The sequence below is a fragment of the Delphinus delphis genome, chromosome 3 (genome assembly GCF_949987515.2).
Source record: "Delphinus delphis chromosome 3, mDelDel1.2, whole genome shotgun sequence".
Lineage (NCBI taxonomy): Eukaryota > Metazoa > Chordata > Mammalia > Artiodactyla > Delphinidae > Delphinus > Delphinus delphis.
The window spans coordinates 59226565-59250558 of NC_082685.1; the positions used below are offsets into that span (position 1 = coordinate 59226565).

A 23994-nucleotide genomic window follows, 5' to 3' on the forward strand; every position below is an offset into this window, starting at 1 on the left:
CCCTGCCACAGAGCACATCCCACCCCCCACCCCGATCATGCTCATCCCACTTACTTGTAATACCTAGTTCCCTCTGGAGTGTAACTCCAGGTCTTGGCACTCTGCAGGTATTCACATTACAGCACTTCTGGTGGGTATTTTGGCCTCATTGGCCCCCTAGTTCCATTTTGGAGAATCTATCTCATGGAAGCCAATAGAGATACACGTAAAGATCTGTATTCCAGGATGTTCAGTGCCCTTGACTACAGTGTTAAAGAAACAGAAACAAGCTCCTCATGGTCCGTCATAGAAGAATGCTTACACACACCAGAGTGTGCTTTCTGTAGAATCCCCTTCCTCTAGGGGACCTCTGCGTTAACTCTTGCGGTATTGGCAGCCTCCTCCCCAACCTCCTGAGATGGAACCTCTGTCCTGGGACAGCTCTCACTGTGTTGAGAGATCTCCCTTGTGCTGACTCAGAAGGTTTTCTCTTGGTAACTTTTAGACATTGGTCCAGGTTCTACTCTGGAATAGCATTAGGGAACAGGGTTACTGCTCCCTGTGCCAACACGTTCTTGAGTATCTCGTCTGTGCATAGGAGCAGCTGGGTACCTGAATGAGCATAGTCCAAAGTAGCCAATGATAAAGAGCTGCAGGGCACGAACAAGGGACTGGGAACATAGGACAGACATGCTTCAGGGAAGGGGCGGGGCTGTCTGAGACATCTTCTGCGAGGAGTAGCCTTGGAGCTGGCCCTCGGGAAAGGGTGGGAGGAACCTGGCCGGAGAAGGTAAGTGTTGGAGAAAATACAAGACCAAGGGAGCTAGGCTTCATTCTTGGCCGCCCACCCAGAAAATTCCCTACCAGTGAAGGCCACAGAGGCGAGAAGGAACTTGTCAAGGGCTCTAGCTTCTCTCCTCTGACCTTGACTGTGAAGAAAACTTCCAGAGCAGGAGAAAGTTATGCAGATGTGGCCATGCCTGTGTTCTGCGGCACTGGTGGTGGTGAATGGTGCCACGTTGATGGTTTGCGGATGATGGTGTTCAGCTGGATCTCCTTGGATCCGTGTCTCTGTCAGCTTCCAGCCTGTCTCTGGGCCTGTCCTGCAAAGGCGGTATCCCCGATGCCATCTACCCACCTCTGCTTTGTTTTGCCGACTTGTTCTTCCTAAAGTGGATCGTATGCAGCCCTCCTAGGATGGGGTTGCTTTGCTGCTGGTGACTAGAAAACAAACGTGGCTATTTTTTCTCTCATACGCATGTCCCATTATAATTAACTGCCCCTCAGGAACGCAAGCATGTATTTTCTGAGACGATAGCAGCAGAGTCCATGTTAGAATTCCACTCACCCTCTTGTGCACACCTGAGCTCACACACACTTAGCTGGAAGTCGTGGTAGCAAAACCCTCAGTACTTCTGGCCCCTCCCGAGAAGAGGCAGGATTATGGACACTCAGAGACGGAGGCAAAGGAAATTCTTGGCCCTGGGCTTTCATTTGATTGTTTTCCAATGAGCGTATCCATTGCTAAAGATTTCCTCTAAGGTCTCAGGGCTAGAAAGGGCCCTTGCTTTCTTGGACCAGCAAACAAAGACAACCAGTAAACAAGAAATCAAATGGGAATGCCAAAGGCCAGTGGGTAATGGTAACAGTTCCTCTCCTGCCCCCTTTTAGGAAGAAAAGGAATTTTACAACAGTACTCCGCTATCCGTTATCCTAAGGGAATAAAGAAAGCCCAGCCGTTCACTTACATTTTCCCTAATAGCTGCTGTTACACTGCCGGCTTGGCACTTTTCACTAACAAAGCAGAATCTTAGCTGGGGCCTGTAAGTGTGTGTGTACGTGTGTGGGTTTTGCCTGCAGGCCCCAGTGGCCGAGCTCTTTAACAAGCTGAACTTTGAGTTAAAACTCCACCCTCGCTGCCTCATAGAGCCCCTTGGTGCCAGTGGCTGTGCTCTGTCGTTTGCCTCAGTGGAAGGTGACTGCAGACACAGAGTCTCAGGCCGCTTAGTGGAATTTACATAATCACATCAGCCTGCTAACCTTCATGATTTGATGTGGGTACGCTGAGGGCACTGTAAGTTTAGGTGAGAACTGGGTTGAATTAGGATCCCTGGACATATCTATTTGGTTTCAAGTATAAGGAAACCTTGATTCAAGTAATGTCCAGAAATGTGAAGAACACCAGAGATCTGGGTTTGTAATTCGGCAAGTTCCTTTCCTTCTTGTCTTTTGGTCACACAAATTGCTTCTGACGCTCTTAAATGTAGAATGGTGATGGGGGTCCTGAAATTAATAGCACGTAGAAATTTGCCATGTAGAAATTTTCTTGGATAAGTTAGCATTCTCAGAGAACCTTTACCTTTTCAGGATGTAGGAATAAAAACAGTTAAAGTAACACCTACCCCAAATAAATTCAGCCATCCAGAGTAATTAAATATTATTATGCTAATTAATAATTGTTACATGTGATGTGTGTTATAGGAAGTACGTTTAACACAAATCTAGCATTATCTTTGAATTCTTTGCCCAATTTCTGGCACATAGTAGGTATATAATAAATGTTTACTGAAAAAGTAGACTGTCTCTCGGATCCTAACCACCTTTGGAATACTTATACCTTCAGTTTTGATGGCTTTGCTTAAACAGGCCCTCAAAATGCAGTAATGTAGAAACTTAGTTCAGATAGATCTGACCCCTTGTTCTTCACTGAAGCCTTTGCGGACTGGTCAGGAGGCTTTTACCTAGATAAACTCCCTTTTTTCGGCCCTCCTTCCTGCACCTGGGAGATCTTTCTTCTGTTTCAATCACCTTGACTTTTTTAAACACTACTGGAGAAAGGGAGTGTTGGCAGACGGGTAGGCTTGACAACATGCATTTCTTAAAAAATTCTGAAAATGCATTCCTTCTTTAGATTTTGAACAGATTAAACCAGCAATACGTGGTTGTAAGAGAGTCAAATACTAGACATATAGAGTAACAAAGTGGAGGTTCCCTTTCTCACACCCTCAGTCCCTCCTGGCTAAGGGAGTGTTTCCTGTGGTGTGTTCCCTCTTAAACGTTTTCAGCTCTTTCACACATGCACGTACAGTGCTGCTGGAAGCTCTCCTCTGGCTATTGAATCTTGTCATCTATGAAGATTAGATGCTTTTCAGCTGCCTGGGCCATTACACAGCTCAGGTGAAAGGCAGGTCATGGAGGCTCAAGTTGAAATGAACTGCAGTGCAGAGGTTGCCGTTCACATACACCCAGAGAGACGTTCCAGCTTTTGGAATTGCATCCATACCAGGCACATGTCTGTTTGGTGGCCCTGGTTCTGCTCTAAAAACGTAAACAATACGTACTTTTCCTACGGGTGTGAAGGTGCTTTAGAAAGCTGGCTTGGTGGTGGTTTGGAAGCATGCCTGGGGACTGATGGCTCTCTGCTAATTCTGGCACCTGCTTCTCTCTTCTGATGGATTGGAGCCTCGACCTGGCATATGTCAAACCCTCAGCCTCCTTACCTGGGCCAAGCCAGATGGAGTGAAGACACACAAGGGTGCTGGCTTCCCTGTGAGTGACATGCCAGCTCGAATCAGTGCATCAGCAGATGCTCCACCCTGATGACCAGGGCCCACCTTGTGAGTCTGGGTCCTTCCATAAGTCTGCTTTGCTCACGAGGTCTCCTCGACTCGTACTCACTCCCAACACTTCCCATGTTCTTCCCATGTTGCACTATCACTCCCCTCCTTCTTGGAGCTGCCGGGAGGAGTGAATGTGACAATTCATGTAAAGGGCCTGGAACATTGCGAGAGCTCAGAACATGGTCCTTATTGTTGCTGGTCGTAATAACAGTAGTATCAGCAGAATCATAAGTCCTCAGTAAATGTTTAGCTGCTATTATCATTATTATACATTTGCCCTTAAAAATTTCAAGCTTCTGTAAACAGCATGTGTTTATACCATGTGAGTGCGCAGTAGCCCTTAGAACACTCCGAGATGCACAATAGTTACTCCACGAAGGCTGGGCGTTCTTTCCTCAGTTCTCTAATAGACATCTGTTTATTAGGAAACTTGGACTCTCTTTGGACAGGATCTTGTGTCTGGGACCTTCTTCATTTGGAAAAGGAAGGAGACTCCTGAGCCCACGGGCACCAGGATGGAGCAAGTCTCATGTGGGAGCCTTTCTCTCTCACAAAACAGCTTTTGTAAATGACACAGGCCATTATGCTCCTCCTGTGTAATTTCATGACTTAGTATAATGACTCAGATAACCCTAACAATGGAGGAATTATAGCCTCATTTTACAGGACAGATTATTTCAGTGGTTAACTTGTTTTCGTTCCAATTAACATTCATTATTTTGTCTCTGGTTCAAAGTAGCCACCATATCAACTATCTGAGTATCTTCCATCCTTGTTTCAGAAGCAATTAGTTCTGATTTTGCAAACAAATTCAATCTCGGTTTCCAATGGGCAGTTTGACGTTAACATGAAAGTAAACTGCAGTAATGCTGGCTGCCAGCAAACAGACACTGTGATTAATGGAAAGGGTTGGTTCCTCGGTGGGTTCTCCAGGCCTCTGAGCTGACAGGTCTGCCGTAGAGATTTGACGAGAGAGCAGAGACAGGACAGAGAAGAAGGGGCTGGGACTGGTTATGTAGGCCTCTGTTTTTTCCTTCCATTAAATGGAGTAATGGCAGCATCTACTGCCAGGGTGTTGTTGTGGGCGAGGAGTCAGGGAGATGTGTTCAGGGCATTTAGACTGGAGTGGAGCAGTCACAGGAAAGAACTGGAGTGCAGCTGCTACTATTTGTGACCTGGAATTGCTTTTCTCTTTTACCAGCTGTTCATATGCAGAGTAAAACAGTTCTGTCAAAAGTTATGCAAACACATTAGAATGCACAGTGTATTAAATAAAATGAAGGGGTCTTGTCTTCTTCAATAAGTGACGAAAGGACTTCCCTGGTGGCGCAGTGGTTAAGAATCCGCCTGCCAAGGCAGGGGACACGGGTTCAAGCCCTAGTCTGGGAAGATCCCACATGCCACAGAGCAACTAAGCCCGGGAGCCACAGCTACTGAGCCCACAAGCCACAACTACTGAAGCCTGTGTGCCTAGGGCCTGTGCTCCACAACAAGAGAAGCCACCGCAGTGAGAAGCCCGTGCACCGCAACAAAGACCCAAAGCAGCCAAAAATAAATAAATAAAATTTTTAAAAAATTTGAAAAAACTGTCAGCAGTTCTATACAGCTGCAGCTCCTTCCCCCACTGCATCTTTCAAATATTTTTGATACACTTTGTTGAATTTCATCCTGTGGGATTGATATCAGGAAATTTACACCTGCATTTGTATTGATTGCTGGAAAAAAGTTCTCTAGAAGTCTTTGTTCGGACACTTTTACTGTGGGCCCTGATTATGGCCCTACCTCTGCCCATGCTCGTGTGAAATACTGGGTCACAACTCATGTCATCAGAGATTCCCTTGCTCGTCAGCTGGGGAAGTGGCAGGATTTGGGACTTGCCCTGCTTGGTGAGGGTAGGGATCTCTGAGTGAAGAGTGGCAGGGGCCAGTGGGAAGCAAGAGCAGGAAATGCTGACGTGTGGACTTGAGGGTTAAGGTTGACGTTTCCAGGAACTAGGACAGGAAAGAGCAGTCATGATCTGGTCTGGCTTGCCTGTAGCTATTGCCATCTTATAAGAATGTGGTCGTCATCCACCATGCTGCCAGTGGTGAGTTGCTCTTGTAAATAAAATGAATATTAATAAATGCATTTTCATAGTGTACCTTATAGAAATCCTCTGAGTGGTGTTCCAAAAAGTAGTTTTAGAACAAGTATCAACATGTGATTCTGTGCAGTTCTGTTAACTTGCTAGAAGATGCAAATAACACATTACTTGAATACTACCCAATCATGTTTGCTGGTAATTTCTAGTATTTGAATTTTTCACTTTAAGCTACATTTCCTTATGAATACTACTAAACTTAATATTTCCTATTTGTTTTAAAAATAACACGTAAATACAGTATTGAGAAGAAGACAGAAAAACTTATTATTTCAGCAGTTCTCAAGAGTTCTTGAGAATTCTCATTTCTCGTTCCTGAGTTTGAAAATTACTCTCAGTTGGGAATTTGGAAGCTCTGTCTTGGAGGTCCTCCCCCAGCTTTGGAGACAAGCTCACTTCAAGAGGATGGGGGTCCCTCAGCCCTCAGAAGCACAGGAGAGTCCTCCCTACCCACTTTTCTGCTGTCTTCAGACATATTTGCTAATTGTTTTTTTGCAAGTCTGAATTAGGATTTCTTAGTCGGTCTAATTCTTTAAACAACATGCAATTTTTGTCTTCTGGTTAGGGCTAATAATTTCCAGAAATAAAAGGAGAAAGTTCTAAAAGTCCAAATTAATAAATTCACTTATTTCACTGAGCACACCCATGTGTTAAGGGTCAACCATGTTTCCAAGCACCAGGAGCACAAATGTGGTTAAGACGCAGTCACTACGCTTGAAGAGTGTACAGTCTATTGAGGAAGATAGAAACAAAATGAACTGCTTTGTGCTGTGGTGACAGTCACAGTTGGGTCTGAACGAGGTGTGTGTTGGGACAAATAATGTCATGGTTAATTCTGCTTGGGGTAGGGCTCCCAGGGGGAGGAGAAACTTCATGGAAAGCAGTCGATTTGCAGCTTAGACAAGGGGCAGATATTTGCTCTGTAGGTAGAAGGCGTTTACCAAGTCAATACTGACTTGAGTTTGCATGGCACATGTAAGGGGCTGATATGGCTGGCTGGAGATAGAATCAGTAGGACCTGAGTGATGGGGAGAAGTGGTGAGGGCAGGGAAGGGAGGTGTCCAGGATGGACTCTAAGGCTTTTAGCTTGGGTGTATGCCAGGTCCTATCTGAATCATAGTAGTGTCTTAACATTTGGTCCAGTCAAATCAAGGTGCTTGCTTGGAGGCTAGTAGGGGAGCCTGAGCAGAAGTGATCACAGGACCATGCTGGGCTGAGAGTGCAACCTGCATACCTGTGGAAGGGCCCCTGGAGACTTCCTGGGGGAGGGGATTTTTGAACTGAGCCTTAAAGGAGGCCTTATGAGGCAGAGAGGGTTGGAGGGGAGAAACGTGGGTAGGAATAAAGATGTTTCAGATCTGGGAAAAACTCACACGTTGGCACAGGGGTACAGAGCCCTTTGGTGGCCTCTGGGAAGTAGCAAAGGGTGGCTGGAGAAAAAATATTTGACATTGGTGGTCAGTGTGTGTGTGTACATTGTGTGCATGGGGGTGTGTGCATGGGTGTGTATGTGCGTGCAGTGTGCGTGCATGGTGTGTGTGTGTGTGTGTGTGTGTGTATGTGCGTATGCACGTGCATAGGTGTGAGTGCGCATGGTGGGGTGTGTACATGGGGTATGTGTGTGTGTGCATGCATAGGTATGTGTGTGTGTACATGGATGTGTGTGTGGCGGGGAGGTTGGAGAGGGAAGCAGACAGACAGTGACCCAGTGAAGACAGGCTCCGTCAGTTTAACAGCAAAACTAGGCGTTCAGACGATGCCCTAGGAGGTGGGGAGAAGATGGAGAATTAAAGCATGGGAGTCGCATCACCAGATTTAGACCTAAGAATCATCACTCTGCTTCAAAACCATACATGCTGAGAATTTTGGTAAACTTAAAAAAAAAGGATCAAGAATAAGCAACTGAGCGAAAGCAATGCCGGTGATCTTCCGATTGTCTTTCTTCTCTCCATCTTGTCGGTTGGGATTTTCTGTGCCGTGCTGTGTGTAGGGTAGGAGGTGTGGCTGCCCCCAGTACCAGCCAGGCTGGGATGAAGTTAGGGCTCTGTGGCCAAAGGGAAGGCTGGCAGGACCTGCCTCCTGGACTAAATTGCTTGTGTCGCCCCAGTTGATGAACGTCTCTGACATTGGGAATAGCAATCCCATCAAGACACCTTCATCGGATTTCACTCTTCATTGACTCAAGAAGTGAAATATCTTAGAGCCAGAAAGCTTAGTCCCTTGCCTCGACTGGGTTGGTTATTTTTTATGGTTTGCCCTGAATTGTGGGGATTGAAATATACACACAATAACCAGGGAAGTTATGCCTCCTTGGGCTCGCATATGCTTGTACATTATTTTGTGTAATTTAGCCTCTGGACAGAGACTGTAAGTTTGGGTGCCGTCTCCGCTAGGGTCCTAGTGGGGTAAGGGACACCTGGGTTTGCCTGGATATAATAGGTATGTTCGTCTCATTAGAATTGGGAAAACTCAGAATGGCTTGGCCTTTGTACCTCTAGTCCCCAAGGTATCCCAGGAGAAGTCAGACGTGGTCCCTTCTGGGCATAATCCATGACCACCTGGCATCAGGTATGAGAGAGAGCTTTCTCCACTGCAGGTGCAGAGTCAAGGACAGTGTTTCACGGGGCTTTTATTTATAAAACTGAGCCCTGATGGTGAAAATATAGATGCCAAAACAGGGGAATTAAAATGGTCCTAGAGCAATGCAGTCATTTTCAGGATAACTTCAACCCGACGGATATATATGGAGGAACTTGGCCATATTTCTTTGTGACACTGGGCAGTTCACTTCTGCTATGTGTGTCCAATTCCTCATTTATAAAATAAAGTTCTTAGACTAGATTCATTTTAAGGTATTTTCTGGCTCAGATAGTCTGTGATTAACTGCTAGTAACTGCTGCAGTGGTGAGCACGTAGGGTACCACCCACTCACCCAATAAGGATGTATCGAGCATCCTTGATGCACCAGGCCCACTAGGAAGCACTGGCCAGTTTCACCTCTTTGCCTCCCCTTAACGCGCTTGATAGTGAAGTTCAGGTCCAGAGACAGGGATAACCCACCACTAGCCGGTGATTAATAGGTAGTTCTCTATCTTTTCCTCAAAGCCAGTGGCTCAGTGCTCACTTCTCCCTTGTCTGCCTTTGGCTGAGCTCCTTCAGGCTTCCTTCCTCTGGGGCATCACCGCACACGGTGATGCCTGCTCCAGCAAAGCTGCCCACTCTTTGGACTTCATTGCCGCTTTCTGGGAACTCAAAACAAGAATTGCTTCGGTTGTGGCAACGCACGCTGGGGACAGACCCAGGAGAAGGGCTGCCAGACGCCTGAACTGCTGCCTGTATTTGCTGATTCATTATCGGCATCAGACAGTCTGCTCTGCGAATGATGATAAATGTGTGGTGTTCTTCTGAAGGAATCACGTCCTCTGAGATTAACCCTGTGCCAACAGCCGGCTTGTCCGCTGCATGGCATCCCCTCCCCTACAATCCCCTTTTCAGTAGTCCAGGACACACCTTGAAAGAAGAAAGTGTGTTTGGTTAATAGGAGACCCCATGTCCATGTGATTTAGAAATGCAAACAGTAGATGTTTTTATTCCAGACAGAGAGACAGGGACAAGGTGGGTAGCTGCTCTGGAAGCGGGGAGATGTTGGAGAGAGGAGCCCCGGTGACAAACATGCAGGTGCCCCAGCCAATGTTCAGGCTACTCATCTAGGTGGGACTGAGATGGGTTGAAGAGGAGTCATCCCTGGACACACTGCAGCTGTGTGAATGTTACCATGCACCTAGCCTCCCGTTATCTCCATCACTGTGGGCAAGGCTCTTTGCCAACTTGGCTTTAGTTGCTAACGTTAGGAAAATGAGTCATCTGGACCAGGCCATCTCCAAGTGCCCTCGTAGGACTTCCTCTGCCACTTCATTGGTCAGACAGGCTCAGCCCTACAACCCGTCCAGCCTGTGATCCCTGACGGTTCCAAGTGTTGTGCTGTGGGCACGTGGTCCTCCTCTCGATGTCAGCCTTCAAGGCAGTTCCCCAAACAGACCTTCCTGCTCTTACTGCCTCCCCCACATCGCTGGGGCAGGTTTGAGGTAGGATAAGAACCAAGTTGGTGGGTGCCGTTTCTTTCTCACTTTCCTTCATTTGGAAGAGGGTAGATTATGTCAGATGCCAAACCCCAATTCCTGAGGAGCTGGAGATCCATTCCACACCTGGCAGAAAAGATGTCCTCCTTGGGGCCCATGAGTTCTGGGGAGTTCAGCACCATTCCAAACCTAGGGCTTTAGAATTAAGTCATATTTCTATGGCAACGGTACTTATACCTCCAACTTTTGGGGCAAATGATAATGATAACAGCAGGTACCAATTTTGTTGCTTCCTATTTTCCAGGCATTATACTGAGTCGTTTACATACATCAGCTCATTTCAATCCTCATACCATCCCCTTGAAGGAGATACTATTCCCAGCGCCCCCCCAGCCCCATTTTACAGATAAGGAAACTGAGATTTACAGGGTGAGATATCCTGCTGCAATCACACTGTAAGAGGCAGAGCTGACTTTTGAACCTGTGTTTTCTGACTCTAGCGCCCAAATAAGCACCTTGCAGGACTGCCAGAGCAAAGCACTTCAAGGGCACAGTACCCGCCTGATTGATGGGCAGCTCACACTCACTTGTCCTCCACCCAGAACTCGCCCCTCAGCTGGGAGAGTGGCTCTCAGTGGTTTGCTGGGAAAGCAGCCTCAACTAAGAGAGAAAGGGAGGCCGTAACTGCAGGCCTTTATTTCGGTGGTTTATGATATGGTGATGGGGTTCCTTCTGTCGACATAAGCCATCCTAATAGCACCATTTATCATTATGACAAAGGTTAGGATAGGGGGAGACTGGAGCTGGAATGAAAGAGTAGAATTATGATGATTTTAGCAGTTGAAAGTGACATCACCTCAGAACCGGGCTATCGAATGGCAAATTGAAAGCCGGACTGAAATTGCTTTAAAACGTATCCAGAGATGGTTTTCCACAGCTGTGATAAAGTCATTTGCTTGTGTTTGGAGATGCATTTCTATCTAGACTGTTCTCTGAGTTGTCTCTGCACCCTCCCACTCGGAGGCTGCTGGTCGGCCCTGGAGGCGTCTGAGGCTCTGGGTGCTGTTTGGGGGCGCCTGTGATCTGCCACACCCCAGATGGGGCGCTGGGGAAGCTGACGGAGTCATTCTCTCATTGTCTTTTTAGTGTGTTGTGAATGTCTCTTCATGTCAATAAGTCATGTGTTTACAACACTTTTAATGGCCACATTGCTTTCCTCCATCCATCTGGTGGGTTGAACCTAGGCTTTTGAAACTGTCTCCTGCCCACTGTCAGCAAGTTGGAACAAATTGGGGTGCTGGCCAGGGGCCTTCAGGATGTGCCTGGCTAGGAGGAAAGACCATGGAGACTGGAGCTTCAGTTACCTTATGCCCTCTTTTTTTCATCCTCAGGCAAAAGAAGGGGAATGTAGCCCACAGACACTGGGTTGGACCTTCGAATCTGGTCAAGTGCAAGCCCTGTCCCACGGCACAGTCAGCCATGATCTGCGGCTCTGACGGCCACACCTATACGTCCAAGGTCGGTCTTCTTCGTTCTCTTTTTAGTCATCAAAAAGTACTCTGTGTCTGTTTGTTCTGACAAGGCTTTCTGGGCCAAAACTGGGGCCTGTGAATCTTGGTGGACTTTGGGGCTTGCCCTTGAGAAGCTGCCACATGAACAGACTCTTTGGCCTAAGAGACAAGATAAAAGTATTCTCTCCTATGTAACTGGAGGGATCAAGGGCTTAGGGGAAGTGTGATTCTGAGAGTGGTGTGTGATCCTGCAGTGAATCTAGGCCAGCTTCCTGGAGGAGGTGAGGAAGTAAGCTGTTCCAAAGCTTACTTTGGAGCAAAGATGTGAGGGAGGCCCAGGATGCCCGCCTCACGGACAGCGTGGTGCTGGGGAGGTGTATGATGTCGGCACACATTTAAGCTGCATTTATTGTGTATCTAGAATGTACCCAGCACGACCCCAGGTCCTGGGGCTAGAGAGGCTGCTGTGCCTTTCTCTGGGGACTTCAGGACTTACAGTCTAATGCGGGGTGAGGGGGGACAGGGTTGCTAGTATGGTGACAGGTCATTTTAACTCAAACCGGTGAAGAGAAAATGGTTTCATAGAAAAAGGGACTAGGCATAAAGTGGGTCTGTTTATTCTTACTGGAGCAAGGAGGAGAAGTTTCACAGAGGAAGAGCATTTCATCTGGGCTGTAATAAAGGGAATTGCAGGCAGGGAAGCAGGGATCACTAGGGTGGAGGAAGGAGGGGACCATTTGTTCTTGGAACTACAGACAGCGTCCTCGGGCTAAGGTTGTCCATTTGCGTTTGGGAATGGGTACATTTCGGTGGGATAATGAACAAAAGAAAGCACAGAATCGACAAGGGTTTGCTTATTCTTATTCAACAAATATAATTCAGCACCCGCTCCCACACGCTTAGTGCTAGGCGGGGAGAGTTGTGTGTGTGTGTCTGAGACAGGGTGGGGGGCGAGGAGTGGGTCTCTGACTCTCCCATCCCCTCCAGCCAGAGCGGCGCCGCTTTTATCTCTCTTCTTGTTTTCTCTGTAGGGATCATTTGCAGAAGGGAGTCGGGGGCTGATGAGAGTTGTAACTGCCGACTCCCTGGTCACTTGTGGCCACGTTGCCTTGTGGTCCTTGGGCCTGGGCCTTTACGCTGGTCCCACCTCTGTCCCTCCCCCACTGCACGCATAGCTTCTGTTCTCTGCGATCCCCTCACCGTCCTGACCTTTACTCCGTGGAGATTGCATAGACCTGGGGGTCCCTCACTGCCTGCTGTCCTCAGAAGCTTATTAGGATTATTACAAGTAATAATAATAATCATGTATTATTATTCACCGAAAGAGTGAGTCATGTACTTTTATTCCCTGAAAGTAGATTTTTATTCTCTCGGATTTTCACAGTTTTCTAACCAAAGGGAATATATGTAACAAAACGGGAAGCCAGAAGGTTCATCTAGCTTGCACCCAGACCCGTGTAAGCTGTTTTAGGATATCAGTATCATAATTACAGCTTGGTAGTTCCTTTGTTCTTTCAACAGGTATCACTAGAGCCCTTCTTATGCACCAGGCTCTGTGCCAGGTGCTGGGGAAACTTATGATATAGTGGAAATAAAAAAGCTGGCTTTTCTTCACGGCCAGAGTCACTAAGCCATACCTCCCCAACGTCAGACCTGCAGTGTGAATTACAGCGTCTCTGCCCAGGGTCACAGCCAGAACGTCCTGGCCCAGTCGCTCAGCCCAGCTGGGCTGAGTGTGCCTACCATCCCCGCTTCGCGTCTCTCCCTGACCCCGAAGGAACCGCAGGCTGGCTTCTAACACCCTGCACCGTCTGGACTAGTGCATTTATAATAGCTTTGATGACTCAGATCTGTCCCCCACTCCCCGAAGGCAGATCAGGCCATCATTGTCTTTCAGCTAAAGCCCAGCTTCTAGGTATGTGAACAATTGCCTGGAGATTCTGTTAAAATGCAGATTATGACAGAGCAGGTCTGATGTGGCGCCTGAGATTCTGCATTTCTAACAAGTTCCCAGGTGACGTCCATGCTGCTGGTCCACGGACCACACTTTGAGTAGTGAGGACTTTGGTTTTTATAGACACCTCCTAATAGGACTCTTTTACCTCCAGTCTGCCTTTCGCCGGCCCCCCAAATCCATTTCCACATGACATAGAGGTGAGGGTCATTCTGCATTAAAAGTCTGTTTGTACGTCTCCCCCACTTAAAATGTATGGATAGCTCTCCTCTTGCAGTCGCAACTAAGCTGAGACCCTTCACCGTCAACAGCAAAGCCCCCCAGAGTCTGTCTCCGTAATCACCTACTCTAGACAGAACCTTCATTCGTTTGTCCAGCAACTGTCTCTTGGACACTTGTCATTGTTCTAGGCACTGTGCAGAGCATGGAAGGGCAGTGGGGAACCATCCCGACGCCATCCCTGCTCACTTGGAGGTTACACTCTGGTAAGGGAGACAGACAGAAATAACTGACCAAACAAATAAATAGGTAACTTCAAATTTTGGTAACTGGTACCAAGGAAATACATGTGGTGCTCTGAAAGAGAGACAGAGTGCTTTATAGCTTCAAATGCCAGCTACCCCTGACGCCTGAGCTACAAGGAGCACTCGTAACCTGTCAGATGTGGCTTGAGATGCTACCAGTTGCCCAGGGAATGTCTCTGCAATTGTTTGCTGGTCAGGGTCCCCCTGCAGTTTGAGCAGGAAAGTTGGCTTTTTGTGTTAGAGAAGCTTGCCTGCTGAGAAGGCCTTTCTGAGGTGTCCTTTAAACTCTGAGAGGGGGCATTGGTAGAATGTTCTAGATAGAGGAAATAACATAGGCCGAGGCTCTAAGGCAGGATGATGAGTTTGAAGAACTAAGAGGTTGCCCTGCTGGTGGCTGTGACAGTGAGGGGAGAGGCGCAGGAGACGAGGAGGAGAGGGCAGATGTGAGGACAGTCCAAGAGGAGACATTCAGCCAAAGCTTGGAAAGTAAGCAGGTGGTCAGGCAATGCCAGGCTTGCAGGACACTTGCTGCTGTAAGTGCCTTCTTGCCCATGTCCGCCTTAAGTGGCAGACTTAAGAGTGTGTGTGGTCCTAGAGGTAGAAACAATGCCTGTCTACCTTCACCAGGCATAGGACACACAGTTGGTGCTCAGCATCACGGATAAGAGACAAGAGCCTCTGAGGACTCCAGCTGAGAAGCAATGGTGAGATTCCAGTCTGTGCAGCCCTTCCGGGATTTGAGTGAAGGGGTTGCAGAGAGCTTAGTGATTGAGAGAAATAAGCCATCCCCAGCCTGGGCCAAGTTGCTTAGCTAAACACCCAGCCTGGGGCCCTGGCAGAGAGAGGCTCTTTGCAATCATTCTCTTTGTGAAGATCCAGTTTGCGCTGTTCAGTTATTCCCTCCAGCTCTGGAGTGAACTGTCTGATCCTGGAGTGTGCGATTAGAGACGAGCCAGGAAATGTCAGTGAGTGATCAGGGCTGTTTGGGCAAGTGGCACGTTGCACATCAAACTCCAGCAACAACCCGCCCGCTCGCCTGTCTCTCGTTCGCAGAAGGAGCTTCAAATGCCAGCTCGCCCTGACCCCCGAGCTACAAGGAGCAGTCGTAACCTGTCAGATGTGGCTTGAAATGCTGTCAGCTGCCCAGGGAATGTCTCTGCAAATGTTTGCTGGTCAGGGCTCCCCTGCAGTTTGAGCAGGAAAGTTGGCCTTTTGGGTTAGGGAAGGTTGCCTGCTTACAGGTAGTGGTAACTAGCTTGTTTAAGAGGCAGGATCAGGATTTGGAAGGCTCCTTTGCAATGATTTTTCAAAAGAGGAATGGCTTCCAGGTACTGCTGGGCAGAGCCCCAAAGTCTGCCCCAGCCTGCTATTCCTCTAGTGCCCTTGAATTCCTGTACCTGCCTCAGTCCTGAGTTTCCCAGACCCGGTCAGCTGTCTTTTCTTAGAGCAAAAGAAGAGACCTAATGCCTTCCTATCACAACTGTAGTGCCTTTCTCCCCATCCTCCATGTGGGGTAGACTGAGGCCCAAAGAGTCAAGGGCAGTGGCAGAATTTGACACTCAGAGTCTCTTGCCCGGATATCTGTGATCACCTGCTTCCAGTTAAAACAAAGGGCAGAGGCTAGTGGAGGGGCAGCAGTGCAGTGGAAAATGGTGTGTGTGTTGGTTTTTGACATTAATCTCCTAGCTTTCTATCCACTTTTAGAAAGTTGACGTTCTCTTTTTCCTAAAGAAATGAATCAAATGTCTCATGCTGAAGGCATGTGTTGACTGCTCAAGACCTCTGAAGCCAAGACCAATTCTAAACCCTCGTGGTGTGCAACGAGACTTCCTTCCAAGAGGGATATTTCAGACTGGTCGGGTTCAGTATTGGAGTGATTTAGCTATTGCCCCTAAACATATGGCCACTTCTTTATTCAGGTTCAAGGGCATATTTTAGTCTCAGACAAAGCTGTCACAGGACCACCAGTAGATGGGCAGTTAATAGAGTGAATGAGTTAACTGTTAGTGAACAAGTGACTTCCCATTCCCTGGAGTTATGGCCTTTCTTGGGTCATTGGGGTCAAGAAACAAAGGACAGGTGAGACCAGGATGCATGTACAACTGGAAGTGATTTGATGTCATAAATCACATTCACAAAAATCAGTTTTGGCAAAAATATATTGCAGCCCAGTCCCATCATCATCAAGGAAATCTGTAATAAATAATCAGCGTCCTCCAGGGGAAGTGTTCACCCTTTCACGGTGGATCTGAAGCCTGTGCGGAGCACTGACAGCAGCAGGGGGAGGAAGGAGCGTGGGTATCAGCTCTGTCCTAGATGCCCGGTGTTTGTCTTCGGCTTCCATCAAACAAAGCTTGCTTTCTGCTTCTGGGCCCTGAACAATCAGAAGCTCCTAGAATGGGGGTGGGGATGTATGTAGAAGCCTCTGTCTCTGTAGCAGGACTCTTCCAGTGTCCTGGTACCAGGGACACCACTCAGAGCTTTGTGACTCCCCCAGATCAAAGATAAAACCCACAGGAACGCAAAGCATCTTGAGATGAAGGGATGTAAGATGTTACATGGCAGTAAATGACTCTACATTCAGACTCTACAAAGCATAACTCACAAAAGATAAGGAACAGAAAACTCCCCTCTGGGAACAGGCAAGTGGAGGCCAGCACCGCAGCTGGTTTGAGAATGTGGTAGAGACCCTGCCCCTCGACATGGCTTCTGGGTAGTAGAAGGATCACCCTTATCATTTAACTTGCCCTGATGTCACATTCTCCTGGCCAGGAAAACTGAAGGAGTCCAGAAATTCAGCAAGTGTTTATTGAATTCTTTCTTACTCTGTGTCACGCATTGTGCTAAGTCCTGGGGATACGACAGAAGACGAAGCCCCAGTTTTCACGGAACTTACGAGGAAGGTAGACAGATTACAAAGCAGTGTCCTTTCATTAAAATAGGTGTTCAGGTAAGGGATGTTCGGGATGCCGCAGGACCCAGAACAGGGCCTCCTCAGCCAGTTTGGAGGTGTGACTAGTCTTCTTAGAGGAAGCGATGGTTCATTGAGATCTTAAGGCTGGAAGGAGTCGCCTGGAGTACGAATGGAGGTGGAAGGTATAGAGAGTTCATTCATCAGAGGAAAAAGGGGGCCGAAGAGATGAAACAAAGCACAGACCCTCCTGAAGGAGCCGGTGAATGTGTCACTGTGGCAGTGTCGCATGGGGATTGGGGACAGGGGGTTAACTAGACACAGAAATGAGGCTAGAAAAGTGTCAGGGGCCACTTTCCGGGGCCTTGAAGGCCAAATGAGGGGGTTGCACTTTACCCTAAGAACACTGGGGGTCTTATTAAGGACTTTTATTTTTTTTCCACTGGCTGCAGGATGGGAGTGGTTGGGCAAGCCTGGAAGCCTGGGGCTTGTATTGTGGTTGCAGAGATGGATAGGAAGCAATCTGAAGTGGCATTCAGGAAGTCATAGCTGGACTTGGTGACTGTCTCAATTTCAAATACAGAGAGTCATTTAGCTTTGAGCTCAGCAGAGGGACATCTTCACCATCTGGATCCCAGTGGGACTTGCAGTTGCTCTTGCCAGCAGCTTTGTGGCCTCAGCCTAAACCAGAGGGACCCCGTCGTTTGTGAGTGCCTTTCCTTTCTCTGCTGTTATCCACGTAGAAAGATGAAGGCTCCTGGGGTCCTGGCTGCCAATTTCTAATTTTGCCTGTAAGAAGGGAAACGTCACCGTGGCTGACGGTATCTGGCCAGCCCAGGCTTCCGGTGGGCCATCTCAGCTTTCTCTCCCTTTGGAGGGGAGAGCGGTTTGGGAGAACTGTGAGCAGATCTGGAGTGGTGCCGGGGACCTGGAAACTCAGAAGGGGACAGGAGTGGAGGTCCCCGCTGCTCCAGGTTCTGGCCCTGGTGGGTGTCTCCTGGCTGGGCCTCTTTTAATAGGACTTCCTTGACATCTCTCCCCCTGCACCCACCTGACCAGAGCTCAGACGTCAGGGCTGGGACTGCTCTTGTCCAGGCAGAAGCTGCACGGCCTGACCTCTGAGAGGAGGGTCCTTGGAGTGGCCCTGGGAGCCCTGCTCAGCTTGCTCGCAGGCATCAGCCCGGCTGTTGGGAACAGACAAACAAGCCGGCAAACCCCCGTCTGCTCTGCCCCTCCTCCCACGACGTTTAGTTCATTAACAGCTGTTAAACAATTAGCAAATGGCTCATTTCTGTCTAGAGGCAGAAGAGAGATGCAGAGTGAAGAAGCGCTGTGAAGGAGGATGGTTCCCCTCTGTTCTGAGTGCGCGCACGCGAGGGAGGGGGAGAGAGAGCTTGCCTTACAGTGTTGGCATTTCTTTCAGCACCTTGTTGCTGCGGATTATATTATTTTCAGAGTCGTCTTAATAGTTTCAAACAATTGTCACCAAGTAAAGGTCATGTTTGAAGTTCTTGGCAAGTGGAGACTCCGTTGGCCGGCATTCCCCACAAACAGGCTGTTCTGAGGGTCAGAGCCAATCCAGGGCATGCATTTGTTAAACCTTCCCAAGACAGCGTCGAGCTCGGCATGTCTTCTTAGTCTCCCCCGACTTTTATGGCCCTGCATCCATGACAGGCGTGGGTGGTTTTCATGTGCGGCTCCTCATCTTTGCTTTCTGGCTGAGTTGAGGCTGTCGGTGTTTTCAGGGACATTTTTAGGTAGCCCGGCCTCCATAGAACGTGCTGGGTGAGAATTGTCTTCACTTGCAAATGGCTCATTGGCAAGGGTCTCACTTCTGACTAAGCAGAAGAGAAGATGATTGGACGCTGAGGTGGAAGGCTTGCATTTGCACATTTTGTGCATCAGGAAACGGGAGCCCGATGGCCATGGTCATGGCCCCAGGAACAAGAGGTGTAGCAGCAATTAGGCAAGGCATTGGCTACTGCCATCTGGGCAGCCCTGTGGAGGGCCAAGAAGTAGTAAATACCCCGCCCACATCCTGCATGCTCTCAGGTGGTAGGGGGGGAGAAAAAGGTCGGGTCGTGTGCCCAAAGACCACGTGGACACCAGTGGTCTGAGGTGGGAGTCGGGTCATAGACTTCACTATTTTGATTTTCTGTTGCTTAGAAAAAGCTAACACAAGAGGTGTTATGACGTTGGAGACGTACTCAGTGGCATCTAACCAACTCTAAGCAAGTTTGTTTTATACATTAAACAGTTGGAGGTAAGGGGACAAATTCCCCATGGCAGATGCCCCAACTTTGCTTTGCCCCCTGAGGCCTTGTTCATTTTCATTGTCCTTTCTTCAGTCTGCGGTAGCCAAACATCACTGGATGATGAGAAGCTAGTGTTCATAGTACGAAGACCTTCAACTATTAGTTTAAATAGAGTTCTTGCCCTTGTTTGGTTGTCATCCCCTTTTCTCTTTCACAGGGTTTTTGGAAGGAACAAGTATAAATAATATTTAAGATGTTTACTGTGTATTAGTTCTGGCTGCTCTAGCAAAAATTCAAACGGAACAGAGGCTTGAACGGGATACAGTTTTATTTCTCTCTCACGTAGACATTCTAAAGATAAGCAGCCTGGGGCTGATATGCTGCCTCCAGACTGTCAGTGACCAGCATCCTTTACCTTGTTGCTCTGTCATCCTGACAGTTGGAACTGTTGAGCTTCTGCCTCTTGGTCCAAGATGGCTGCTGTGCCCCAGCCAGTAGGAAGGAGGTGAGGGAAGAGGCACAGTCTGGAAGTCATGTGCCATTTCTGCTCACATCCTACTGGCCACAACTTAGTCACAGGGCTACGCAGAGCTGCAAGGGAGGCTGGGAAATGTGGGTTTATTCTGGGTAGCTCTGTATCCAGCTAAAATTTGAGAGTTGTGTTGTTATTAAGAAGGATAGAGTGAATATTGGAGTAATCTAGCCGTCTCTACCATAGTAATATTTTAAATAATGACAGTGACAATAAGATGAAAAAAATAGTACTCCATTGTTGAACATGTATTAGATACTGTGATATCATACTAAGTGCCACAGTATTATTTTACTTCCTCGATTGTGCCATCTAATTCTCACAGTGAACCTTTGAGGGAGGGGCTATGAGTAGTCTCAAAGAGGAGAAAGCGGAAGCTGCAAAACTTTGTCCAAGGTCAACACAGCTCTTAGCAGCAGAGTAGATATTGGAACCCTTGTCTGTCTGGTTCTCGAGTGACAGTCGTTACTTCTACGAGGGAAATGCCATCTGAAAAGTAATATAAAATACCAGCTGTATCATCAGGATGCTTTTGATTTCAAGTGACAGAAACAGAACTCAAACTTGGCTTCATCAGAAAATGAAGATTTACTGGCACAGAAGGCTAGCAAGTATACTGGGGTGGGCAGACCTCAGAGAAAGAAGGGGAAATTCAGTGTGGAAATTCTTTCTCATCTTTGCCCATCTCTGCTGGGCTTCATTCTGCCAAGAGGCTCTCTCCCCTTTGCGGGGAATATGGATTTTGACAGCCCCTGATTCATTTGCTTCTAGCCTAGAAACTGCAAAGGAACTTGTCAGTAGCTGTGTTTCCATCCCAGGGAAGGATTCCAATTGGCTGTTTTTGAATCATGTGCCCATCCTTTAATCAAATACTATGGTAACATGACCCTCTTTACCCCCACCCTTCACTATGATCAAGGGTAGTATTTTTTTTACCAGAAGGAGAGGGAAAGAGTACTGGACTGAATAAAAATTTTAAAGTAGTGTACTGCATAATCACCTTTTAAAATATCAAATATTATTAAGTATTTGTGTCCTTAAAGGCTTCAGCTAAATGCCGCTAGCTTTGGAGCCTGTAAGAATGTATTAAGGCGTACTGTGTTTCTAGGAGGGGTAGGCAAAAAGGAGCATATAATACAGGTCCATACCAGACGTGTTAGCGATCTAGTTAAAGAGAAAAGGAAGTTCATGCAAAATAAAGTAGATTCAGCACCACTTTAATTCAGAAATCTTTTCAACCATTTGGCCTAATGTTGTAATACTTCCTTCTAATCATGAGACACATCTGTCCTCAGTTCTGTTAAGCATTTCTTTCTTTTTGGAACATGCCAAGATAACACAGTCTTTTTGGCTCCCGAGGATAAACTTTCAGGTAAAATGGTTATTGTGACATTTTCAGAAAGCACAGATGTTCAAACACCGTCCACGGTGAAATGCATCCTCAGAATTTACATGGTCTGTGTCAACACGCAGATTAGTTATGAAGTTACAGCAGAAGGAAGCAATTCAACTAAGTATTTTACCACGTATTTCTATGTTGTATACACAAACATGTGTTTAACCAAGATTTGAAGAATAGGTTTTCATGTCTTCTTCTCAAATGCCCTGAGTAGAATGCCATGTAATTAGTTAGCGCTTTTGTTGAAAGCACGTTAGGAAGAATAACCTTCTTGTTGTCAGTTCTGTTGAATGCATAATTAAACCATTTGATAAAGCAATTACCTGAACATGATTTTGCTCATCCTCACCTAATCAGGAGATGAAACAAAGGATTAGGAAAAAATTGCAAAGCACATGAGATCTCTGCCAACCAATCCTTTAGAAGAGAGAGGGGTCCCTGGCCAGAATGAATAGGCACAGTGCTATAAATCTAATTAAATCATTACAAAAACTTTTAATGAAGTTCAGGTTCATGTTGCTTTTGTTTTTCTTAAACAAATAAACAAACAAAACATTCCCTGTTGGCTTACTGCTCAAATGAGTACAGTCAGACTTATTTATGACATTTTTTCCAAGAGAACATTTCAGTACTAGATATGGGTAATGCTCATAGAAGCTGATCTCACTTTCTATGCCTTGGGCTAGGACCTGTATGTTATGTCAGAGAATGAGGAAATATTTAGCTGGGTTAGAATTTACCATGAATAGTTACCATAACTGCCTATTGAGAGATATGACTTAAATGATGCTCTCCCTTTTACCGTAGCAAGTTGGTGGTTTTTTCCCATTCTAAAACAAATGAAACTTTTTTTTTTTTTGCGGTATGTGGGCCCCTCACTGTTGTGGCCTATCCCATTGCGGAGCACAGGCTCCAGACGTGCAGGCTCAACGGCCGTGGCTCATGGGCCCGGCAGCTCCGTGGCATGTGGGATCTTCCCGGACCGGGGAACGAACCCGTGTCCCCTGTATCGGCAGGCGGACTCTCAACCACTGCGCCACCAGGGAAGTGCCAAATGAAACATTTTTGCATCTTTATATACAGCACGTGAGATAGAAATACTTCATCCTTTGGCCAAGGGTGGCACCTTCCTGCGATGCTGGGTTCTGTCCAGTGAGGTGCTCAGAACAGCAGACCTTCCGCAGCAGGGAAGACCCTGTGTCCAAAAGAACAGTTTTCCCCAAGTTCTTATCGAAAGGCACTGGGGATTGCTTTGGGATGCAAACCTCCCCAAAGGCAGGCTATGCAGTGGCGGCCAGGCAAGAGATCAGATGAAACCGGAACCCAGGGACCCTGACCAGATTGATCAGATGAAGCTCCTTTTAAGGGTTTATTTACTTTCTCCTCTCCTAGTAGAGAGACCAAAAGATGCTATTGGGTATAAGTGGGGTGGGGCTCCCCAAAGGTGGCTCTGAGCAAGACCTGCTACATCTCTTCCACTGTTTCCTGCTGGGAGCTCTCCAGGGCAGCCACCTGGCCCGTCGTAGTAGCACCCCACCACATGACCCAATTCCCTGGCACCAAACCAAGCAAAATAGAGGTGGAGCAGAGAGGATTCATCAGTCGTTTCTTTTGAACTTTAATGCACGTAACGGGATAGAATGGGTTGAGCCTCCCTTACCCACACCCACCTCTGCCAGAAATGGCGTAAACGCCTTCCTGGGATTTCAGCTCCCAGGCTCTGCCTAAGCACCATCTCCTCAGTGAAGCATCCTTGAGCTCTTGGTGCTAGGATAAGCCATTTCTTTCCTCTGAGCTACAGCAGCACCACGTGCATAGTTCTGCTGGAGCATTCATTGTACCACTCTAGAACTGTCTGTAGATAAGTGTGTATATCCATCCATACGGTGAGCTAGAGATCCTAAAAACTATCCTTTAAAATAGATGAGCTTGTCAGATGTAAGAGAAGTCCCTGGTTGGGGGGTAGGGAGAAGGAAAACCAGAGTGGATACTGACCACTTCCCGGTGGGTGGGGAGGTAAAGGGCAGCGGATCTAACCAAGAGGTTTTGGGGTAACTGCTGCCTGCAGACTGGAGATAGTGCCTTAAATGCTTACAAGGTGGGAAATTGCAGCTGAGATCCCACACATAAATCCAGAACTTTCAGCATGCTTGCCCTGAGTTGAAGGGTGGGCTTGGTTTTTAAAACAATAACATTCACCTCGAGTTAAAGGGTGGGCTCGATTGTTTTTAAAAAAATTAAATATGCCTGTTGGTAAAGTGAGACAATAACACTTCTCGACTTCGGCCTGGGCTCTGGTTAGAGAGGGAAAAGATGACCTGCGAAACTTTTTAACAAAGAACCTGTATTTATTCAGATAAGGCAATTGTGGTACACAAAACCTTTGATGACTAATACAGGACACAGATGTAAACCAATCAGAACAGGTAACTGCTGTTAAGGTGTCCTGTTGCTTACTGTGTGAATAGCAGCCCAAGTGTGTGGTTCCAGTTTACCCTCTTTGTGTTGGAAACCTGAATTGTAAATTGACTTAAAGTGGCCCTGGCTATGGGATGCTCAAGGGCTCCTGGAAGAAGCATGTGTAAGTCCTCTCTGGAGGGCAGGACCATCAACTCAGGCTTTACAGGATTCCCTCAAAGTGCCAAACATAACTCATAATTCTTTAAAGCATAGAAGGAAATAAGCCACCATGAGCAAGAGGCAGCACAGATAAAAAATAGCAGAGTTAGACCCCCTAAAACGTTGAGAGATGGATTTTTCAGGTACGGAATGTAAAATCAGTTGTTCAAAATGTTTAAATGAAAAAGGTGATTCAAAACTTCAGCAATGAATGATATGGTAGAAAAACATACCAGATCATTCTGAAACTTCTAGAAGCGAGAAATACAATCATTAAAAACACATTTAATTAGTTAATTTATTATTTTTTTCAAATATTTAGATTTTATTTCATGGTAGGCTCAAAGCAATTAACGTTGTGTATTTAGTAGAGTTTTCCAAGGTAATTTAATAACCTGTCTGAAGTCATAAGAAATTAATTTCCTCATGGTATTTTTTTACATGGTAATTCAGTACTTTTACAGATTATGT

At 47.0% G+C, this 23994-nt stretch overlaps 1 protein-coding gene across 1 annotated transcript in view; it reads left to right on the plus strand.

Annotated features, from left to right (window-relative positions):
• Positions 1-23994, plus strand: part of SPOCK1 (SPARC (osteonectin), cwcv and kazal like domains proteoglycan 1) — a 550417-nt gene that overhangs the window by 394184 nt on the left and 132239 nt on the right. The window contains exon 5 of the mRNA XM_060008793.1: positions 11210-11336. Within this exon, the coding sequence (XP_059864776.1) occupies positions 11210-11336 (127 nt within the window). The remainder of the gene's footprint in view (positions 1-11209; positions 11337-23994) is intronic.